General features: G+C 39.3%; 2 protein-coding genes and 1 long non-coding RNA gene across 9 annotated transcripts in view; all 3 read left to right on the plus strand.

The window, feature by feature from the left end:
• LOC307270242 (sorcin-like) overlaps window positions 1-969 on the plus strand; it is a 26,588-nt gene extending 25,619 nt beyond the window's left edge. Inside the window, exon 8 of the mRNA XM_080053435.1 lies at window positions 321-969. Coding sequence (XP_079909561.1) covers window positions 321-347 — 27 coding nt within the window. The 3' untranslated portion in view covers window positions 348-969. The remainder of the gene's footprint in view (window positions 1-320) is intronic.
• A 4,416-nt stretch (window positions 970-5,385) lies between these two features.
• LOC307270245 lies at window positions 5,386-7,499 on the plus strand. The gene is made up of 3 exons (XR_013845539.1): window positions 5,386-5,468; window positions 6,230-6,318; window positions 6,656-7,499. It is a non-coding gene; the product is annotated as an uncharacterized lncRNA (long non-coding RNA).
• A 5,914-nt stretch (window positions 7,500-13,413) lies between these two features.
• The window catches only part of LOC307270236 (NACHT, LRR and PYD domains-containing protein 12-like), a 55,927-nt gene continuing 48,687 nt past the window's right edge, over window positions 13,414-20,653 (plus strand). For 6 of the 7 annotated variants that reach the window (XM_080053423.1, XM_080053417.1, XM_080053420.1 and 3 more), the window contains exons 1-6: window positions 13,414-13,455; window positions 13,823-13,924; window positions 14,320-14,424; window positions 15,262-15,372; window positions 15,616-15,740; window positions 15,961-18,010. In XM_080053423.1, coding sequence (XP_079909549.1) covers window positions 13,845-13,924; window positions 14,320-14,424; window positions 15,262-15,372; window positions 15,616-15,740; window positions 15,961-18,010 — 2,471 coding nt within the window. In that variant the 5' untranslated portion in view covers window positions 13,414-13,455; window positions 13,823-13,844. The remainder of the gene's footprint in view (window positions 13,456-13,822; window positions 13,925-14,319; window positions 14,425-15,261; window positions 15,373-15,615; window positions 15,741-15,960; window positions 18,011-20,653) is intronic. The other variant, XM_080053419.1, reaches the window with a different exon arrangement.

A 20,653-nucleotide genomic window follows, 5' to 3' on the forward strand; every position in this document is an offset into this window, starting at 1 on the left:
AAATTCACTTAAATTCACTTTGTCTATTTTCCCTCTCTCTCTCTCTCTCTCTCTCTCTCTCTCTCTCTCTGTCTCTCTCTCTGTCTCTGTCTCTCTCTCTCTCTCCCTCTCCCTCTCCCTCTCCCTCTCCCTCTCCCTCTCTCTCTCTCTCTGTCTCTCTCTCTGTCTCTGTCTCTCTCTCTCTCTCTCTCCCTCTCTCTCTCCCTCTCCCTCTCCCTCTCCCTCTCCCTCTCCCTCTCTCTCTCCCTCTCCCTCTCCCTCTCTCTCTCTCTCTCTCTCTCTCTCTCTCTCTCTCTCTCTCTCTCTCTCTCTCTCTCTAGTTCATCCAGGTCACCATGAGTTCCTGAAGAGGGGAACACTAACCAGAGGACACACATCGCCTTATACCAACAAACCAACGTTTACTATAAAATGTGGATATTCTTTCATCATTGGAACACACCACTTTAAACATTCCATTTGAACCTTTTTCTAAACACAAAGTACAGCATGTTGTAACAAACTTAAAGGGCATTTATATAACAATAACGGGACAATTAACATGTTGTATTGCATATGAGAGAATGGGCTAACAAAATGAGACCTACGTGGCTAGAGCGTGTACCATATTGGCTCCGGCCTTCGTTGCAGTGGTCGCGGGTTCAAATCCGACCTGTGGACCTTTACTGCAGGTCATCCCCCCCCCCCCCCCCCCTCTCTCTCTCTCTCTCTCTCTCTCTCTCTCTCTCTCTCTCCCCATTTCAACTCTGTACTGTCTAATAAAGCTTGAAAATGCCCAAAAAATTATCTTAAAAAAAAATTTGACCAACCCCGACTTTCTCCATCACCTTTAACACCCAGTAAGAACATTGTAACCTCAGACTGAACCAATGACTAACCCATATGTGCCTATAGTTAGCACACAATGCTATAGTTAGCACACAATGCTATTACACATATGAGTGTATTCACATATGAAATGAATAAATGCGTAATATCACAAAGGGTTCGTTGTTTTTTTTTTTGTGGAAGTGTGAACAACATGATAAGAATGTAATTTAAAGGCATAACAAATGTCATGATTATCAGGTGTCTACAATGTAAAGTTATTCCTAAATAATTAAAGGTGGAGTCAGAGATTCTGGAGAATACTTTTTTATGTCAAAATCAGTGAATATCTCCTCACGATCCGCTATCTGTCTGTACTGTGTGTGCGTTGGAAAAAAAATCCAGTGTTAATACACAGCCTAGACTCTGTAAACGGGCATTTAGCTAGTTTCAGAGGGCACACTTTGTTATTTGGTATCAGAGCCTAGGCTGTGTATTACCACCAGATTTCTTTTTCAAACATACACCGTATGGACAGGTAATGGATACAGATTTTTTGATAAAAAGTGATTTTGTCAACAAAAGTTCTACAGAATCACTGACTACACCTAGGTTAAGGTTAAACCTGCAGTGTGTAGAATATTGGGTTATATTTCCCAGCAGATTTTGTAGAAAATAATTATAATATCCATAAGTACGTTTAATTTAGTGCATAATAGCTGAAAAAAATGTTTTGAATAATTTTTTTTTCCCTTAGAAAGGGTCTCATATATGTCCATATTTCTGCATATTTTGGACCAAGGCCTAGTGCCGCCATCTTGAAAGTGTCATAGTTGGAATGTCATCAGGTGCATTGTTTAAAATTTAGAATAGTTCTTGTCCTTGAAGGCCACTGTAGCTTCTGTTATTATTCTAAAGGGTTGGGGTTACCCAGGGAGCACTGCATTCTAGAACTTTGTAGAACTTTCTTGATGATGTCATATTACACACTGCACCTTTAAGCCACATGACTTAACAAACATGACAACTGGTTTATACAGGGAGAAGGATCTACTGTAAGGTGGTCATTGACTTTAGATTTGTGGTATTTGTTTCAACAGGTTCAACTTTTTGTATTTATTTCAGAATTAAAACAGAACAGAAATAAAAAAGTGATTAAAGCATTTTATATGATTATATAGACAGTCTGATGTGGTTTTTAGCCACAGGTCATATGGGGTGTGTGTGTGTGTGTGTGTGTGTGTGTGTGTGTGTGTGTGTGTGTGTGTGTGTGTGTGTGTGTGGTAAAGGCACAAGACGTATTTCCATCTCTTTTGCACGGAAAATGCAAAAGAGATGGAAACTGTATGATGGAAAGAGATCCGTGTGTGTGACTGAATTCTCTTCAGCTGGCGGTGGAAACTCTCGACTTGATCTGTATGAGACATCATCACGGACACGGTTAGTCTGGCGTGGATGTAGGCTAGATTGTGATGAGGCGGCTGTAGACTTTACCTGCCCACTCATACCTTTGTTACGACTGAGAGTAGCGAGATTGGCAGTTATATTGTGCGATTGACGTCAATGCGTGGTGTTCTTTTACACAGTCTCTATAGTGCGATGAGCGCTTTTATATAACAGCTCCATGGATGTGTGAGGAGACGCTTTTAGTGGGGACTAGGGGGTGAGTGAGGTAAGTTTAGCAGCGAAAGAGTTCCCCTGTGTGTGTGAAACGCAAGAGAAAGCAAGAGTTAGCGGATGGGAAGTAGCCTACAGTGAGTCACAGACAGTAGCTTAAAATGAATATAGACAAACACCAGCTTCTCAATACACGGTGGTGGCCTTATCATTCTGTCTCTAAAACTATTGCAAGGACCTTTTTTATACTATTTCCAGGGCCAGGGACACTACTGTTTTGGTTCATGTGCTGAGCCCATAGGCTGAGCCGCGCCGCCCACAGCGATTGTGATTGGTTTGCAAATTTAAACGAATAAAAACAAGCCAGCCCTTGCTAAATCAGCCGGAGCATAAAGCTTTATTAGTAGTGACTGGCTGGCTGTGTGACACGTACGCTACACAGGTAAGAATGATTCCTTTCTTTTCAGTAGGGTAGGCAAATCAAGTTGTGTTATCAGAAAAAACTCATTTGCAATGAAACATGAGTCAGACTGGAGCAGGCTCTCACAGATCTATTCATATCGAGACTATTTACAGCCTATCTGATACTTTTGCTTTCATGTTGGAACGTGTTAAAGGCCTACTTCACCGGTTTGAATATGAAGGTGAATTGAATTCTGAGATCCTATGTAGTATAAATGTGCAAAAAAAATTAAAATCGGTTCATCCTAGCCTGAGAAAAGGCAGAAAGAGTGTTTTTTTTAACCCTATATTTCTCCTTCTCGTGACATCACAGAAAGAGAAATATAGGGTTAAAAAAAAACGTACTTGTAAATATTACTGTGATGTCACAGTAAAAGACATCACAGTAATATTTACAAAGTAATTTTTTTTTTAACCCTATATTTCTCTTTCTGTGATGTCACGAGAAGGCTTTTTCTCAGGCTAGGATGAACCGATTTCAATTTTTTTCGCACATTTATACTACATAGGATCTCAGAATTCAATACACCTTCATATTCAAACCGGTGAAGTAGGCCTTTAAGTGTCACAAAGTCAAACCTAGTGGTCACAAAGCAGGGGAGCGTTTGAGGTCAGACAGACGGACAGACAGACAGACAGACAGACAGTTTATTTTATCACACACGGAACACTGTCGCCTACATTTCCTCTTTGAGCGCTGGAAGGTAAGCAACTGTTAACATGTTTACCGGGCAGATTAAGGATGTGAAGGAAACTGGTTGTGTAGTAAATCCTCGTAAATCCTCGTAAAGGTTTGATGTTAGTAATATAATATTAAAGGGGCACTGTGTAATATGACATCATCTAGAAAGTTCTAGAATGCAACGCTCCCTGGGTAACCCCACCCCTTTAGAATAATAACAGAAGCTACAGAGGCCTTCAAGGACAAGAACAATTCTCAATTCTAAACAATGCACCTGATGACATTCCAAAAACATGGATGCCTCCATAAGACTTACCATCTCAATGTACAAAATGTAATATTAATATTTGTAATTCTGCGCTCAGGAGGATAATTCCGATTATTGGCAGAGGTGATTTTACACCAATGAGGACATATTTATGAATGAGGATATTGATTTTAGCTAATGAATTACTTAAAATGTTACACAGTGTCCCTTTAAGAAAAATAATAGTTGATAGGATTTATATAGCGCTTTATTGGAGTTCACTCAAAGACGCTTTACATAGAAACATAGAAACATAAAGAAAAGAAAAAGAGGAAAAACAAGATAAAAAACAAATTCAAAATAAGGTTTATCATATTGAATAGAGTCAGGCTATTCTCTCTACCCTCACACACTGTCTTACTGCAAAAAAATAATAATGTTGTCAGTGAATGGCTATAATACTGATATTATAGTGGAAACCTGCTCACAGTTTTGGATCTGAAGTCTATACTTTCTTCCAGTGTAGCCTATGTCTTGATATTAAATGCGCGCTCTATTTACATATAAACATGTTTTCGTCGGGGCATTGGTCATGGAAAAATAGCGTCTCCACAGGGCAGTGCCATTCTGACGTTGACATACTGTAGCCTATATTGTGTGATAATAATGGTCGACAATATTGCAATTTGCGATGCAATATAATAAAATAATTGTTATTTTAAGTTTATTTTCTGTTTAAATACAGACAGGCTACGGGAGAGGGAGGGGGAAGTGGAGGGGGGGGTCTAACGTCTAACCACTACCCCACGAGCGCCATATATAGAGATTATTGATAGTTTATGTGCATCCAAATTTAAAACATAAAAAATAAAGTCGCTGTGAACTGCAAGTGAAAGACAGCTCAGTCTCACAATCTCTCACACCAGGATGTTTCTGCTTTTCACTGTTGTAACTTTTGCTGGTGCAGAGAGACAGATGCAGAAGTGCAAAGCGTGACATATTGTTGTTATTTATTCATGTGATCAAGAGAGAGATGCAACAAGCAGATAGACACGTAGTGTGTTAATGACAGTGCAACAGTAATTTCCCCATCTCTTCATTGCCCCAGCATCTGGGAAGGGGCATAAAATATATTTTTTCGTTTTGTTTATTTTTTTTGTCGGATAATTTTTCGGAGCTATTTTTTTTGGAATGCATGAAAAGCAGATACAATTATTTTTTTATTATTAATCAAACGGATCATAGAGGTGAAGTGAAGGACCTTCCATATGTGTCACAACAAAAGATGATGCAGATTTAACACAAGTCCACCCAGAGGAAAGGAAAATTCGAAAAGAGATCTCAAAACATTTTCATTTAGCCTACTTCTCCTAGACAACTATGACACCAAACTGAGACTGAGCTTTATTTCTCCTGTCTCATTTTTTTTCTCCCGAGCAATAAGATGCACTACACGCTGTAGAAGAGCTTTGAGTAGTAAATCTTTCCTCTGGGCAACTTCCCTGGCATGTTTTGACTGCAGATATATCTTCCTGCTGCTTTACTTGTTGTTGTTTCATTGCAGGAACGAGGAACAATGGAACCAGCTCCACTGAAGAGATCTGAGTCCATGTTTTTCCCTTGTAACTTTAAAAGCCAAGATATGTTTTGGGGGTAAGTCTGAGGTTTCTTTCCAATTTTCCGCGTTAGATTCAAGATCAAGATTCAAGATTCAAGATGGTTTATTTTGTCATTGTACCAAAACAACGATAATCTGTTTACAGTTATACCCCGCCAAGAGACATTGAGTGACAATAAACAAACATGGGAGACAGGGGGGGGTACACTGAAGAGTCGGCAGCGTGCGCTGCGCCCCTTAAAGTAGGAAGGATAAAGAGAACATCAGGGAAAGACAGGTTAAAAAAATGCTACTCTCACACTAGCTCCTAGTGTGAGAGAAGTTAATCATATATAATATTTGATCTGAATCGAGGGTCTAAAGACAACATTTATGCTGTACAGATTGTAAAGCCCCCTGAGGCAAATAATAATTGTTAGGGTTAGGGATGGGAACGACCATTATTGGTACCAGGATGATATGGCTGCACAAAACAAGTTCCAAAGTCAATTTGTTCTTAATTTAATTATTTTAGTCAGCTTTTGAGACCTCAGTAACAAAAATGCTCTTGGACAGCTAGTAAGTAACTGCTGTTGCTAAGGCAAGATGCCATTCTGTCCAATAGCTAAGTTTACATTTAAAGTAAAATAAAAAGTTAAAACTGAGTGTGAGATGCAGAAGTGCAAAGCGTGATGACCATAGATATATTATATATAATGCTGACAGATTGTTGCTATTTCCTTTCTGCCAGGGAGTTTTATTTGCTTCTTGTGATCAAGAGAGAGATGCAACTAAGTCCATGTCCATTTCATTGCAGCAACGAGCAACAATGGAACCAGCTCCACTGAAGAGATCTGAGTCCATGTTTTTCCCCTGCAGTTTTCAAAGCCAAGATATTTTTGGGGGGTAAGTCTGGGGTTTCTATCATAGATAGTATAATATAGTTTCTATCCAATATTCTCTGTTACTTATATATACTGTATATATATTTGATCTGAATCAAGAGTCTAAAGACGGCATACTGTACAGATTGTAAAGCAGGAAAATGCATCAGATAGAATAGTAAAAACCCTTCGCTCACACAATAAGGACTTTTACTTTGAAAAACACAGGAAGCTAAGGCGGAGCTACATATTTAGAATTTAATATTTACGATTGAAAAAATATATAATTTTTTTTATTTTGCAATGTTGCATTTTGGAATTCATGTATCACTGATTGATGGAGAATTATTTTGTCTCAGGAGAACGTCTACACATTCTCTAAAGAACAAGATGAAGATTACCCAGAATGCTTTGAGGTCGATGATGAGGAAGAAGAGAAGAAGAACGACAAACTGCAACTCATCAGGAGAAGAAATGCAATGAAATGATGTAGAGCAAATTATGAAATCTAGTCTGAGGACGTCTGAATGTGCATTGTGATTTAGTGTGTGTGTGTCTCATCTCATCTACCTAATTTTCATAGTGAGTGAATTTTAGTTTCTGACTGTCATTGTGTTACTACGTGTGTGTGTGTGTGTGTGTGTGTGTGTGTGTGTGTGTGTGTGTGTGTGTGTGTGCCATTCAAACTATTGCCACTATGGTTGCTAAATGAAACTTACTTTACACATGTAAAACAAAGATGGTCCGGTCCACTGGTTTCTATTCAAAATGATATGTATTTATTTAAACTCAAACCTTTCAAAAAACAAAAACAAAGCAGGCCAAATATCCTTTACGCCTTTTTTTTAATAATCTATCAAGTTTGTAATTCACAATATCAGCCTCTGTCAGCATGGTCAAAGACTGTTTGCTTCCTTAGAAAATAGCAACACCTGCTGCCAGTTACCTCTATGAGTATGTGCACCTTATTTAATCAACCAGCGTATACTGCCCCAAGTGGTGGGAGGCAGAATACAAATTAAACATAAAATGGCTCTTACAAAATAAAAGATGACGTAAATTGAGCATCAGTAATAAAGTCAAAAAGAAAATCATGTCTGTTTCATATACAGGATATTTGTACCAAAGTGGTCAATGATTTCACTGGTTTGGATTGTGATTCTTACTGTATATATATGTCCATAATGGAATATGTTACATGGAAATGTGCTATATGTTTATATCATAGATAGTATAGGTTTATATGAAGGTTAATGTCAGCATTGAAAATCATGTATAAAAGTTTGTTCATTGTTATGTGCACTTTTGTTGTTTACTTTTTGAATACTTTCAACTTAAATTTCATCTTCATCTTAAAGCTGGGGTGGAGGATTTGGGGAGAAAATGGCAGTTGGGATAGAGATTCGAATCCATGTACCTCAACCGCTCCACTTGTTCTGTTTGGTCCCTCCCCTATGGTCCCTCCCTGACACTTTTCTCAGGCTAGGATGATCTGATTAAAAAAAAAAAAAATTTGCACATTTATACTAAATAGGATCTCCAAATTCAATACACCTTCATATTCCAACTGGTGAAGTAGGTCTTTAATGTTTACATTTGATTGATTATGATTATTCCGGACGACGCTGCAACAATGTACATAGCCTACATTCTTCTTTCAAAATGAAATGAATTGTAATTCGTCCTTTTCAGTAAATTCTAACCCTAACCATATTGTAGCCTTCTACAATCTTTTGTAAACCAGGTTAGTCCGATTGAGATTTAAAATCTCTTTTTTAAGAGAGACTTGACTTATATCGCGACAAATACAAGTTCAAAAGCAGCTAATTGATTGATTGATTGATTGATTGATTGATTCAATTTTATTTCAGACATATCAAAAAAGAAAAATTAAAAGCATGAAAATACAATAAAAAAATATGTTCAAATGATTTCACAAATAAAAATAAACAAAAAATAAACAAATAACATATTGAATTGATATGCCTGAAAAGGAGTAGGAAGAAGTATAAACTTGAATGAAGAAGAGAAAAGAAATTAAAATGCTTGATTAAAACATTTGCAATTTCCAATAGACCATGACGTCATATTCAACACAGTGGATCCTGAGGCTTGAGCTCCTTCTGCGGTTTATTCCCGGAAGATCATTTTGCGGAAAACTTCAAATCCTTATTTTATCCTATTTTATGGTTGTGGTCTCTAATATCTTTGTTTTATGCATTGAACATGTTTTAATTAATTAATACTTTTTATGTATTTATTTATTTTATCTGTTGCTCTATGCTTTTTTTGCGGGTCTCTTGCCTGTGATGAATGTGTTTAGTTTTGTATTTTCTTTATTTTGTGCATGGAAATCACTCTGAGCGAAGGGTGCTATACAAATAAAAATTATTATTATTATTATTATTATTATTATTATTATTATTATTATTATTATTATTATTATTATTATTATTATCACCCAGTTCTGAACACAATCTGAAATAAAAGGTTTATTATAAAATACTTTGCTTTCTTATATGTGCTAAGCTCCAGCACACCAAAGAAAAAACACTCTGAAAACAAGACAAAGTGAATAATGCTTTGATATTGTTTCACTACTATATTTGTAGCCTATATCATTTTTGTCTGAAAATCAACTGCAAAGTAGTTTGCTCGCAACAGCCAATCAAATCGCTGATCGAAGCCTCGGTGGTGACGTCATCGGCCGTTGATGCTTGGTTTCTTTCAACAAGACTCCTCTCCCAGGCCTATCTGCTTTTGTTATTTTTATTTTATTTTATCTTATCAGTTTTTCTTTTTTCTCTTTTGAATAGCCTATTGCTCTGATATTGTTTCACTAGTTTTATAGCCTATATATATATTTTTGTCTTAAAACCAACTGCAAAGATATCAACTTTGTGAAAGTAGTTGCTCCAACAGCCAATCAAAACGCAGGTCGCGTGTCAGTTCGTGACGTCATCGACCGTTGATGCTTGATTTCTTTCGACAGGACACTTTCAACACTCCCCAAAAACACGGCACTTTTTCTTCTCAAACTCAATCGTTATTATGAGAATGAATACCGCGTCTTGGATTCCTCAAAAGGAGATAGTTCTCATCGATTTCATGCCAGGTTGGTAATGCTAACGTTTTTCTTTTATTTATTTTTCTGTCAAACAGTTGAGCTATGTATGTAAACGAGGTAGGCTAACGTTAAACAGGTTAAATGGCCGTTAGCCGGTGAACTAACTGACGTTTGTATGTATTTTTCTTGCTAGCGATAATGTTCGTTGTCTGCTTTGATAGCTAATCTTCTGATAATGTAATGATGTAACATAGTTATCACAATTTATTCTGCCGTCGTGTAAATTGACTAGTAAGTTAATTTAATAACTTAAAGGGACACTGTGTAACATTTTAAGTAAGTTATTAGCTAGAATCAATATCCTCATTCATAAATATGTCCTCATTGGTGTAAAATCACCTCTGCCAATAATCTGAATTATCCTCCTGAGCGGAGAATTCCAAATATTAATATTACATTTTGTACATTGAGCAGGCAAGTGTTATGGAGGAATCCATGTTTTTGGAATGTCATCAGGTGCATTGTTTAAAATTTAGAATTGTTCTTGTCCTTGAAGGCCACTGTAGCTTCTGTTATTATTCTAAAGGGTTGGGGTTACCCAGGGAGCGTTGCATTCTAGAACTTTGTAGAACTTTCTTGATGATGTCATATTACACAGTGTCCCTTTAATTTAACTTTTAATTTGTCCGTTTCGGGCTTCGGTTGCCATGGTTCCTAAAGCTCGGTCGCCATTTTGAGGTACAAACAAAATATTTCTCTGGAAAAAATGAAGAGACCACTCCAAATGTTCAGTGTCTCTCGTTTTACTCTTTATAGGCATATGTTTGAGTATAATGGACATTTTGGTTTTATAATATAAACTACTGACAATATTTCTACCAAATTCCAATACATTTTTTGTCGCCATAAGCATTTTCAATAAGTTATGTATTTTGACCACTGGTTGTTGGGTAACTTTGCTCAACTGTGTTAGCCTAATAAAGAAAAATAATGTAAAATGATGCGCCCTGAGTTGATAAGGTATAACAACACTGAGCTAGTTTGCTTTTTAGAGCTCTCAATAAGTCCGTAATTTTAAAATATATTTTAACTATAAACCATGGTGTGCAAAATGATACATTTTTGTTAGTGCGTCATTCATAAATTAACATTGAGCGCTCGTTATTTTTGCACTTATGGTTGAAAAAGTGAAACCAGCTATACAGGAAGTGATTTAGGCTTATTTTTTTTAAAGACAATTTTTTGAAGTTTTCAAGCTTTATACAGAGTTGAAATGAGGAGACAGAGAGAGAGAGAGAGAGAGAGAGACAGAGAGAGAGAGAGAGAGAGAGAGGATGACCTGCAGTAAAGGTCCACAGGTCGAATTTGAACCTGCGACACGAAGGCCGGAGCCCATATGATACGCGCTCTATCCACTACACCACCGGAGCGCCCCAGTTATTCAGGCTTTTATAAGACACTGTATTGTACGTTGAATATGCTTCATAGGTTCTTCTATGATGTCTGGGTGAGCAGTGGAGGTTATATGCTATAGTCCACACAATCCTTCTCTAATATTCCTTGCTGGCCGATGGGAACTTGAGAGAACTTGTATTTCTAACAATCGTTTTTCATCCTTCATCAGATGGTGACGGCTACATGAACCTACGCTGCACCACTAATCACATTCTCCCGACTTTATCACATGAATTACTGACTGTTTGTTCCTCACAATGGCGGCTCTCTGTTGTTACCAACGTTACCAAGCAGATCACAGCATCCGTGACGTAAGCACTATAGACCAATGAATATAATGTGAGGTTATTACAGGCTGCTCCTCCTCGCTTGACACCTGGTTCATTTCACACAGGGCGGAGATTCATTCAGGATCCAGAAGATGAAACCTACAGAAGGGGAGACAGACAGACAGACAGACAGACAGACAGACAGACAGACAGACAGACAGACAGACAGACAGACAGACAGACAGACAGACAGACAGACAGACAGACAGACAGATGCCGTCCTGGATGAACTGGCTTCTCTACTTGGGCAGGATGAGCGGGAGATCAGCTGCATACAACCGTAAGTGGCTCCCTACGTAAAACATGAATGAACAAATGTTATGGTGTGTGATGGAGTAAAGAAAACAGTAGGCTGATGTTGTTCCCCTTCCACTACCTGGTCTGGTGGGTCTCAGTTTGGGGTTTGTTCATTAAACCTGCCAGCTGAATACTTTTACTCCAGTTGCATTGGACATTATGTTGAAAGCAATCTGCAACCTGCAACTAATTGAGTGAAACCTTCACAGTGTAAAGCCAGTAATTTACTAACTGCAATTAATGTAAAACTGTAAAACAAATGTAATGAAAGCTGATAATCTAGTAACATAACTTGCTAATAGCTAAATAACTCTTTGACAATAATGTCATCATTACATTATTACTATACTACTATAATGTAATAATATCACCTTGAACACATCCAGTCACATATGTTCAAATCACCGACTCATCCAGCCAACACATCCTCAGTGGTTCACAGTAATGAAAGGTGGAGAGACATCTCCCCCTAGCTGCCACACTGAGAAAGGATCACTGCTCCTCACAATGAGCAACAACAGAGCAGGACTTAGCTGGAGTCAACTGGGTTTAAGAATTTTCTTTACGGATCAATAAAGTGCCTGTCTGTCTGTCTGCCTGTCTGTCTGTCTGCCTGTCTGTCTGTCTGTCTGTCTGTCTGTCTGTCTGTCTGTCTGTCTGTCTGTCTGTCTGTCTGTCTAATTTGCAGACTTATGATGAATTAGTGTCCGCAAAGCTACATTTGTTTATCAGCAAATTACGATATAACTAAGCAGCCTGCAAACACATCAATATTAATCTGGTCTGACTCAGTGTTCATATTTTGTGTCTATGAAATGATTTCTATTGGAATATTTTTTTTCAGCGGCTTCTTTCCCTCTGAGCCTAGTTGTAACTGCCCCTCTGGTGGTGTGGCCAATGACTCTGAGTCCAACTGATGCTTCAATCGATTTATTTTCCTTCATGCACATGGTGAGCACTGTGAAAACTAAAACATACAAAATACAAGATATTAAAATATTATCAGATTAAAGTGCAGGTGAATGAAGGAGAGGCGATAATGGGTTTGCAGGTGAATGAAGGAGAGGAGATAATGGGTTTGCAGGTGAATGAAGGAGAGGAGATAATGGGTTTGCAGGTGAATGAAGGAGAGGAGATAATGGGTTTGCAGGTGAATGAAGGAGAGGGGATAATGGGTTTGCAGGTGAATGAAGGAGAGGAGATAATGGGTTTGCAGGTGAATGAAGGAGAGGAGATAATGGGTTTGCAGGTGAATGAAGGAGAGGAGATAATGGGTTTGCAGGTGAATGAAGGAGAGGAGATAATGGGTTTGCAGGTGAATGAAGGAGAGGGGATAATGGGTTTGCAGGTGAATGAAGGAGAGGAGATAATGGGTTTGCAGGTGAATGAAGGAGAGGAGATAATGGGTTTGCAGGTGAATGAAGGAGAGGAGATAATGGGTTTGCAGGTGAATGAAGGAGAGGAGATAATGGGTTTGCAGGTGAATGAGGGAGAGGAGATAATGGGTTTGCAGGTGAATGAGGGAGAGGAGATAATGGGTTTGCCTGTAGGGGACAACAATGTATCAAAACCCAAAATGTTACAACTGATCGATAATGTAACAAAATGTTGGGCCCAAAACGTAATAACTTTTAACCCATAATGTAACATCCTATTAGGCAACTTAATAATAATGTGTCACTTAAATGTGAACTGTTGTGGTTCATGCCATGTTGATCTAACTGAAATGATATATTTTTTTTAAATGTTTAAAAAATGCTACCAACTATTTTGAGTTTTGAGTCAATTACAACATCTGAGAAAAACTGGTGGATAAAACCCAATCCTCTGTCCTAGTGGATTAAGGACACTGGCCAACATTCCAGCAAAGTAAGGAGAGGTAATACGCCTTTAACTGGGTTCCTCCCACCATGACATAAATTAACAGCATGAAGGAAGTGGGAGGCCTATCTACAGGGAGGGAGCCCAGTGTTCAGAAAAGTGAACTCGCAGAAGTGGAGGGAAAAAACAGGTTTGTTCATTTCTTTGTACAACTATAAACAACAAACTAAACTGCAGATAACGAGTGTAAAACCTGTCTGTACTGAGGTGGTCATTAAACACCGTTTTCACTTCCCTGTTTCTGAGCCATCACAGCTACAAAACAAGTCAAAACAATCAGGAAGTAGACAGCTTCTAACGGACTATTTTTTTAATGGATTTAAACCAACGGCAAATTTTGTCATTATGATGGCTGGAAAACAAATGGTTTCGATAAGACTATCGTAAAATAAACAACTTTAGAGTTGGAGTTCTGCTTTTATTCAACTGTGTGTGTGTGTGTGTGTGTGTGTGTGTGTGTGTGTGTGTGTGTGTGTGTGTGTGTGTGTGTGTCAAAGGTTACCTCTCATACTGCAGAAGATGAGTGATGTGGAGGAAGAGGACCGGTCTAAAAGAAAACCCTCAGTCCTCAGTAGTGAACCTGGACCTTCAGGCACAAAGTAAGAGACTGTTTCTACTGTAAACTGAGTGAATAGGATTCAGTAATGTGATAACTTCAAACATGTAGATGTAGAAAGTCTGCACTCTCAATAATAAGATAAGAGGAATTAAACACAATTTTGTCATCAAATCTCGAGATCACAGTTTATTTTTGTCATTATCTTGAGATATTGTAATAGTCAATCTGTTATCACAAAAGGTCTTTCATCTTATGTTCAGTATCTTGTGATCTAGAGGAAACAGAACACGGTAAATACGTAATAAATATAAAATGCAAACGTGGCCCTTTTAGGCTTCCATACATGATATTAGTGTTTATTATTATAAAGTGTTAGTGTTATCTCTGCTTTTTACAGAGACTGATGATCTGTGTAAAACATTGTTGTTTCCACAGACAGAGATCAGGGTCTCCAGACTCCGGCTGTCTGTCTATGAAGAGTGACCGGTCCAAAGGGAAACCTCCAGACTCCAGCCATGAACCTGGACCCTCACACACACAGTAAGAGACTGTTTCTGCTTTAAACTGAGTGAATAGGATTCAGTGTTAAATGCTATCTGATGAGCTACACTACAACATTGTCTTTTTATATTGCTTAATATATTTTATATTTGTTCTAATTGTGTCACTAGGGAATATCCTGATCTAGTTGTATTTTCTTCTGATCCTGATCCGAGTTCTTTATCCGCCACATACAGAGTACACGTTGATACTTATGTTTTTAGATGTATTTTAGACCAGTCGAGTAGTCTATGAGCAAAAAAACATTGGGAAAACCAAGCCAAATGTAGCCTAAACTAATAAGATTCAAACGTTTTAGGAGCTCTTTAGACTTAACATTCTAATAGACAAGCCATTAATGAAAATGCAAAAGTAACTATTTCTGTTTATTATTAAGACTGTGCGCACATTAAGATAACTGCCCTGTCATCGGACACTCGTGGGCTACCAATACTACACGGGCTATTTCCAAACGTAGGCCTACGTGAACACGTCGCACACGGACAATCTGCTGATGTTTAACATCACTGTCGGTGTTATTATTTCTAATGGTTCCTAATTAACCAACTCACTTTCGCAAAGTTTGCATTTTACTCTAGTCTCTGAAAACTGCTCAAAGTGACACAGCGCTTTGCTGTCTCTTTGCCTGTGCATGTTACCACGTCATAAAACAAGGCCTAAGTAACGTTTAAATGATTTTACTTGAGTATTTGTCTCCCGTTTAGTGTCACACCCTTAGTAGAAAGTTTTCACTCTCAAATATATATTTTTTCCAGCTGTAGATAATAATGAGAGAATAATAACAGAATACAATTAAGTTTGTGTTCATTTTATCAGGTTCATGTTAAGTTCAGGGTCTCTAGACTACGACTATCTATCTATGAAGAGTGACCGGTCCAAAGAGGACCCTCCAGACGTGAGCAGTGAACCTGGACCCTCAGACACAAAGTAAGAGACTGTTTCTATTTTGGGACATTGAAGCGATCGTAGATATTGGTCTGTCTTTGTCCAGTTTGTGATTTGACCCTTTTTAAGGAGTGTGATTTTGTTCCATTATTTTTAAGAGGACATATGTTCATGATATTCATGTTTTATATTGAATATGTAGGGAAAGAGCTGCATTAAACTAGTGAGCCATGGTTTCGCCTCCACTAATGTAATGTGTTATAAAGAAAGTGCTGATCTCCACAGAGAGGAGCAGCCGTCCTGCTGTGCTTTGTGTCAGGACGTCCTGAAGGATCCAGTCTCTACCAGCTGTGGACACTGGTTCTGCAGACAGTGCTTCACCTCAGCCAGTCAGACCAGCACTGTACATGGTAAGACTGTAGATCTGTCAGCTGGAGTCATCATGTCTGAACACAGGATTCCTATTGGTTTATCCGCTGTGCTGTACAATATAGATATTAAAGTGTTTTCCAAAAGCCCTTGAATGGTAAAACCCTTGCTTTATTATTTTGTAGAACATTTTAATGCTGGTCATGAAATAGAACAGATTCTCAAAAAAAAATCACTTTATAATTTGTTCTTGTCTTCCAGCAGATAGTGGTCTGCAGGAGGTTTTAGACGAACATAAGATCAGTCTGAAGAAGAGATGTGAACGTGTGACTGAAGGAATTGATGAAGAAGGGATTAAAACCCTCCTCAACAGGATCTACACTGAGCTCTACATCACAGAGGGACAGAGTGAAGAGGTCAATACCCAACATGAGGTGAAGCAGCTTGAGAAGGCTTCCAAGATAAAGACCCTCCATGACTCTCCAATCAAGTGCCACGACATCTTTAAAGCCTTACCCGACCAACAGAATAAAATCAGACCCATCAGAGTCGTTATGACCAACGGAGTCGCTGGCATTGGAAAAACCTTCTCAGTGCAGAAGTTCACTCTGGACTGGGCAGAGGGCTCAAAAAACCAAGATATCAGTCTGTTGATTCTGCTTTCGTTCAGGGAGCTGAACTTGATCAGAGATGAGCAGTACAGTCTTCTCATGCTGCTCCATGTCTTCCATCCAACATTACAGAAGGTCACAGCGGAGAAGCTCTCTGTCTGTAAAGTTTTGTTCATCTTTGACGGCCTGGATGAAAGCAGACTTTCTCTGGATTTCCACAACAATGAGGTCGTGTCTGATGTCACACAGAAGTCATCAGTCAACGTGCTGCTGACGAACCTCATCAAGGGGAATCTGCTTCCATCAGCTCTCATCTGGATAACTTCCCGACCTGCAGCAGCCAATCAGATCCCTCCTTCATGTGTTGACAGGGTAACAGAAGTACGAGGCTTCACTGACCCACAGAAGGAGGAGTACTTCAGGAGGAGATACAGTGATGAAGAGCTGTCCAGCAGCATCATCTCACACATCAACACATCCAGGAGCCTCCACATCATGTGTCTAATCCCAGTCTTCTGCTGGATCACTGCTACAGTTCTGGAGCACATGTTGACTGCAGACCAGAGAGGAGAGCTGCCTAACACCCTGACTGGCATGTACTCACACTTCATGCTGGTTCAGACGCAGAGGAAGAAGCAGAAGTATGAAGATGGACATGAGACGAGTCCACAGGAGCTGATGGAGGCTGACGGGGAACTTCTTCTGAAGCTGGGGAGGCTGGCGTTTGAGCAACTGCAGGAAGGAAACGTCATGTTCTACCAAGAAGACCTGGAGCGGTGTGGTCTGGATGTCACAGAGGCCTCGGTGTACTCAGGAGTTTGTACTGAGATCTTCAAGAGTGAGAGTGTGATCTTCCAGAACACAGTCTACAGCTTTGTTCATCTGAGCGTCCAGGAGTTTCTGGCTGCAGTCTATATGTACCACTGTTACACCAACAGGAACACAGAGGTGCTGCAGGGTTTCCTGGGAGATGATGATGAAGATGATGAAGATTACTCCCTAGATGACTTTTTGAAGAGAGCCCTTGAAAGTAAAGATGGCCACCTGGACCACTGTTACACCAACAGGAACACAGAGGTAGTGGAGGGTTTCCTGGGAGATGAGCATGATGATGATGATGATGATGATTATGATGAAGAAGAAGAAGAAGAAGAAGAAGAAGAAGAAGAAGAAGAAAATGATTACATATCCCCTGGAGCCATGTGCAAGGCCTTACCACAGACAGACCATTACCTTTCCCTAGATGACTTTTTGAGGAGAGCCATGCAGAAATCCCTTGAAAGTAAAAATGGCCACCTGGACCTGTTTGTCCGCTTCCTTCATGGCCTCTCTCTGGAGTCCAACCGGAGACTCTTGGGAGGCCTGCTGGGTCCAACAGACAACAGTCCAGAAATTATCCAGAGAGTCATCAACAACCTGAAGAAGATGAACAGTAAATGGATCTCTCCTGACAGAAGCATCAACATCTTCCACTGTCTGACGGAGATGAACGACCTCTCAGTTCATCAGGAGATCCAGGAGTTCCTGAAGTCAGAGAACAGATCAGAGAAGAAACTCTCTGAGATCCACTGCTCAGCTCTGGCCGACATGCTGCAGATGTCAGACGAGGTTCTGGATGAGTTGGACCTGGAGAAGTACAACACATCATGGGAGGGACGATGGAGACTGATTCCAGCTGTGAGGAACTGCAGAAAGGCTGTGTAAGTACAGATGTTGGAGCCATTAGGCTATTCTTTTGTTTTTGGTTTATTTGGTGAAGATGCAGGTTGGTGTTTGACCCCTGGATGGAGCTTTGGCTCATTAGAAAGCATAAATGATAATCACTTGGCACGGCCAGGTGTGTGTAATCTGGGGAAAGCAAACAGTTTTGTACCGTGTCAACGTGTAAACTTGTCAGCGTTTGTGATACATTGTTTGCTCTGTACTTAACAGCCTGAATGAACTTACCTTACAACAGAAACAATTTGGAATATGAACTATTGGTGAGCATGCATCACAACAAGCAATACATGAGTCACAGCACTCAAAGCAAATAGTATTGGACACACAAACAGGCCTACGACCGAGTTCTCCACACTGCACCAAACAGGCCTAATGTAGAGTTGGTTAATAGGCTCTACAGATGTGATTTACTTCATATATCAGTATAGATTACTAGTTTAGTTTCTCAAATAAATCACAAACCAACTATATTATTCTTTAAATAGTGGTTAAACTGCTTAGTAGAGCCGACGTTATGGCGTTGATGTCCCGTATTAATCACACACACCTCTGAAAACTGCAGATGTTTTTGTCCTCCCTTGCTCTGAACGGAGCAGAACATTTTTCTCCTCCTGTTGCTACCAACAGCAACTGCCGCCCGCGACACAGACATAGCAGTTAACAGGTCCAAACATAGGCTAGCATTGTTAAGACAGATGTCACATTTAGATTTAGAAGTTGTGGTGCTTTAAAACATATCAGTGGTGGCGGTTTTCCTGTGTATGAAACTCCTTTTCATTTGCGATCACACCGGGCATCACTTGGCTTGATTGCAGCACGTGAGGTGAGTGCGCACGGGTGAGTTGATAAAGGTCCGCTGTTTCCGGTCGGGACATGAAGGGTTTGTGCATGGGAGAACGCGAGAGCACGCATTGGTATGTATTTTCTGTTTTTGCACCAAAGTATAGTTTGCACAGTGCAGAGGGGTCTGGCACTTTTTCACTTTGTCAATGTGACAGCGCATCGGACAGCGCAGACGTCCTCTGTGACGTCTTGGGCACATTTGGTGGAGGCGCACATGGTGAAAATGTTTGTATGGAAGGTCATTGATGCCTAAATAATGCACTGTCATTTATATAAATATAACCACTTATTAGATAGATTTATTCATAAATAATGTAATTTATTGTCTTTCATGGTGAATATCTTATATTGTATGGGAATATATATATATATTGGTATTGTAATTATAATTGTGTTAGATAATATCTTACTGATTTATTGAACATCAACACCCAGATAACTTGACAAGCATGCTGCTATGTTTGTTTGGCCATGAGTCACAGCACTCAAAGCAAATGGTTGTATTGGTTATTGGTTATTGGATACACAAACACGCGTACGACCGAGTTCTCCACACTGCACCAAACAGGCCTAATGTAGAGTTGGTTAATAGGCTCTACAGATGTGATTTACTTCATATATCAGTATAGATTACTAGTTTAGTTTCTCAGATACATCACAAACCAACTGTATTATTCTTTAAATAGTGGTTAAACTGCTTAGTAGAGCCGACGTTATGTCGTTGATGTCCCGTATTAATCACACACACACCTCTGAAAACTGCAGACGTTTTTGTCCTCCCTTGCTCTGAACGGAGCAGAACATTTTTCTCCTCCTGTTGCTACCGACAGCAACTGCCGCCCGCGACACAGACATAGCAGTTAACAGGTCCAAACATAGGCTAGCGTGCTGCTATGTTTGGCCACCCGCAGCTACTGATCCTGGGTCAGCCACAACGTTATAGTGACTGTAGTTGGGAGCGGGTGGGATGCACGGGGTGGGTTATTTTTAAGTTATAGGAGCTTCTCTCTCATTTTGCACAGTTCTAAAATACTATAAATGGTTAAACGTGTACTCCTGGCGGACTTCCCTTTTTGATGCTACACCACCACACGTTGCTAAATGGCTGACCCCTCAAGTGGGGTTTGTTTTGTAGATTGCCACTACACTACGTATTCACCTAGGAGCTCATTTATAAAGCTTGCTGCACACAAAAACCTTACGTAGACAGGCAGAAATGTGCGGTGGCAAACGTTGGTACTGTATAGGCCTATTTCGTTCGATAAAATCATGTTATGAATTTAGCAAATGATTACATGCATCTTTTTTCCATGACATTTGACCCTGGAAGATTACTGGAAATGTTTGGATCTCACGGGAGGGAAACAATGCTCTCGAATAGTATTCTGTCCTAGCAGTTGTGTCCTAACAATGCGTAGGCAGATAGCGAACAAGGCAATAAATGAAGCTGGCTTGAAGTCTTCTTAAGATGGTTTATTGAAGAGTTCACTCCAAGCATTGTTTTCTTTTTGTAAAACTAAGGAATACAAACAAAAATATAATGACTAAATAGCCAAATATTTCTTTTACATTTTCACAAACACAAATATAAGCCTGTGCATATACATTAAGCAGATAGCACTAGCATAACTTACACTAAGAAAAAGAATGAGCTAGGCTAAAATGATATTACATCTTAACAACTATTATATTATTGCATACATATTCACATAAGGGTCAATTATGATACCTGCCTACAACAACCAAAAGAACACTTACCGACGTATTGCTCCAAGGAT

This window comes from Ammodytes marinus (assembly GCF_949987685.1).
Source record: "Ammodytes marinus genome assembly, chromosome: 25".
Taxonomy (NCBI): Eukaryota; Metazoa; Chordata; class Actinopteri; order Uranoscopiformes; family Ammodytidae; genus Ammodytes; species Ammodytes marinus.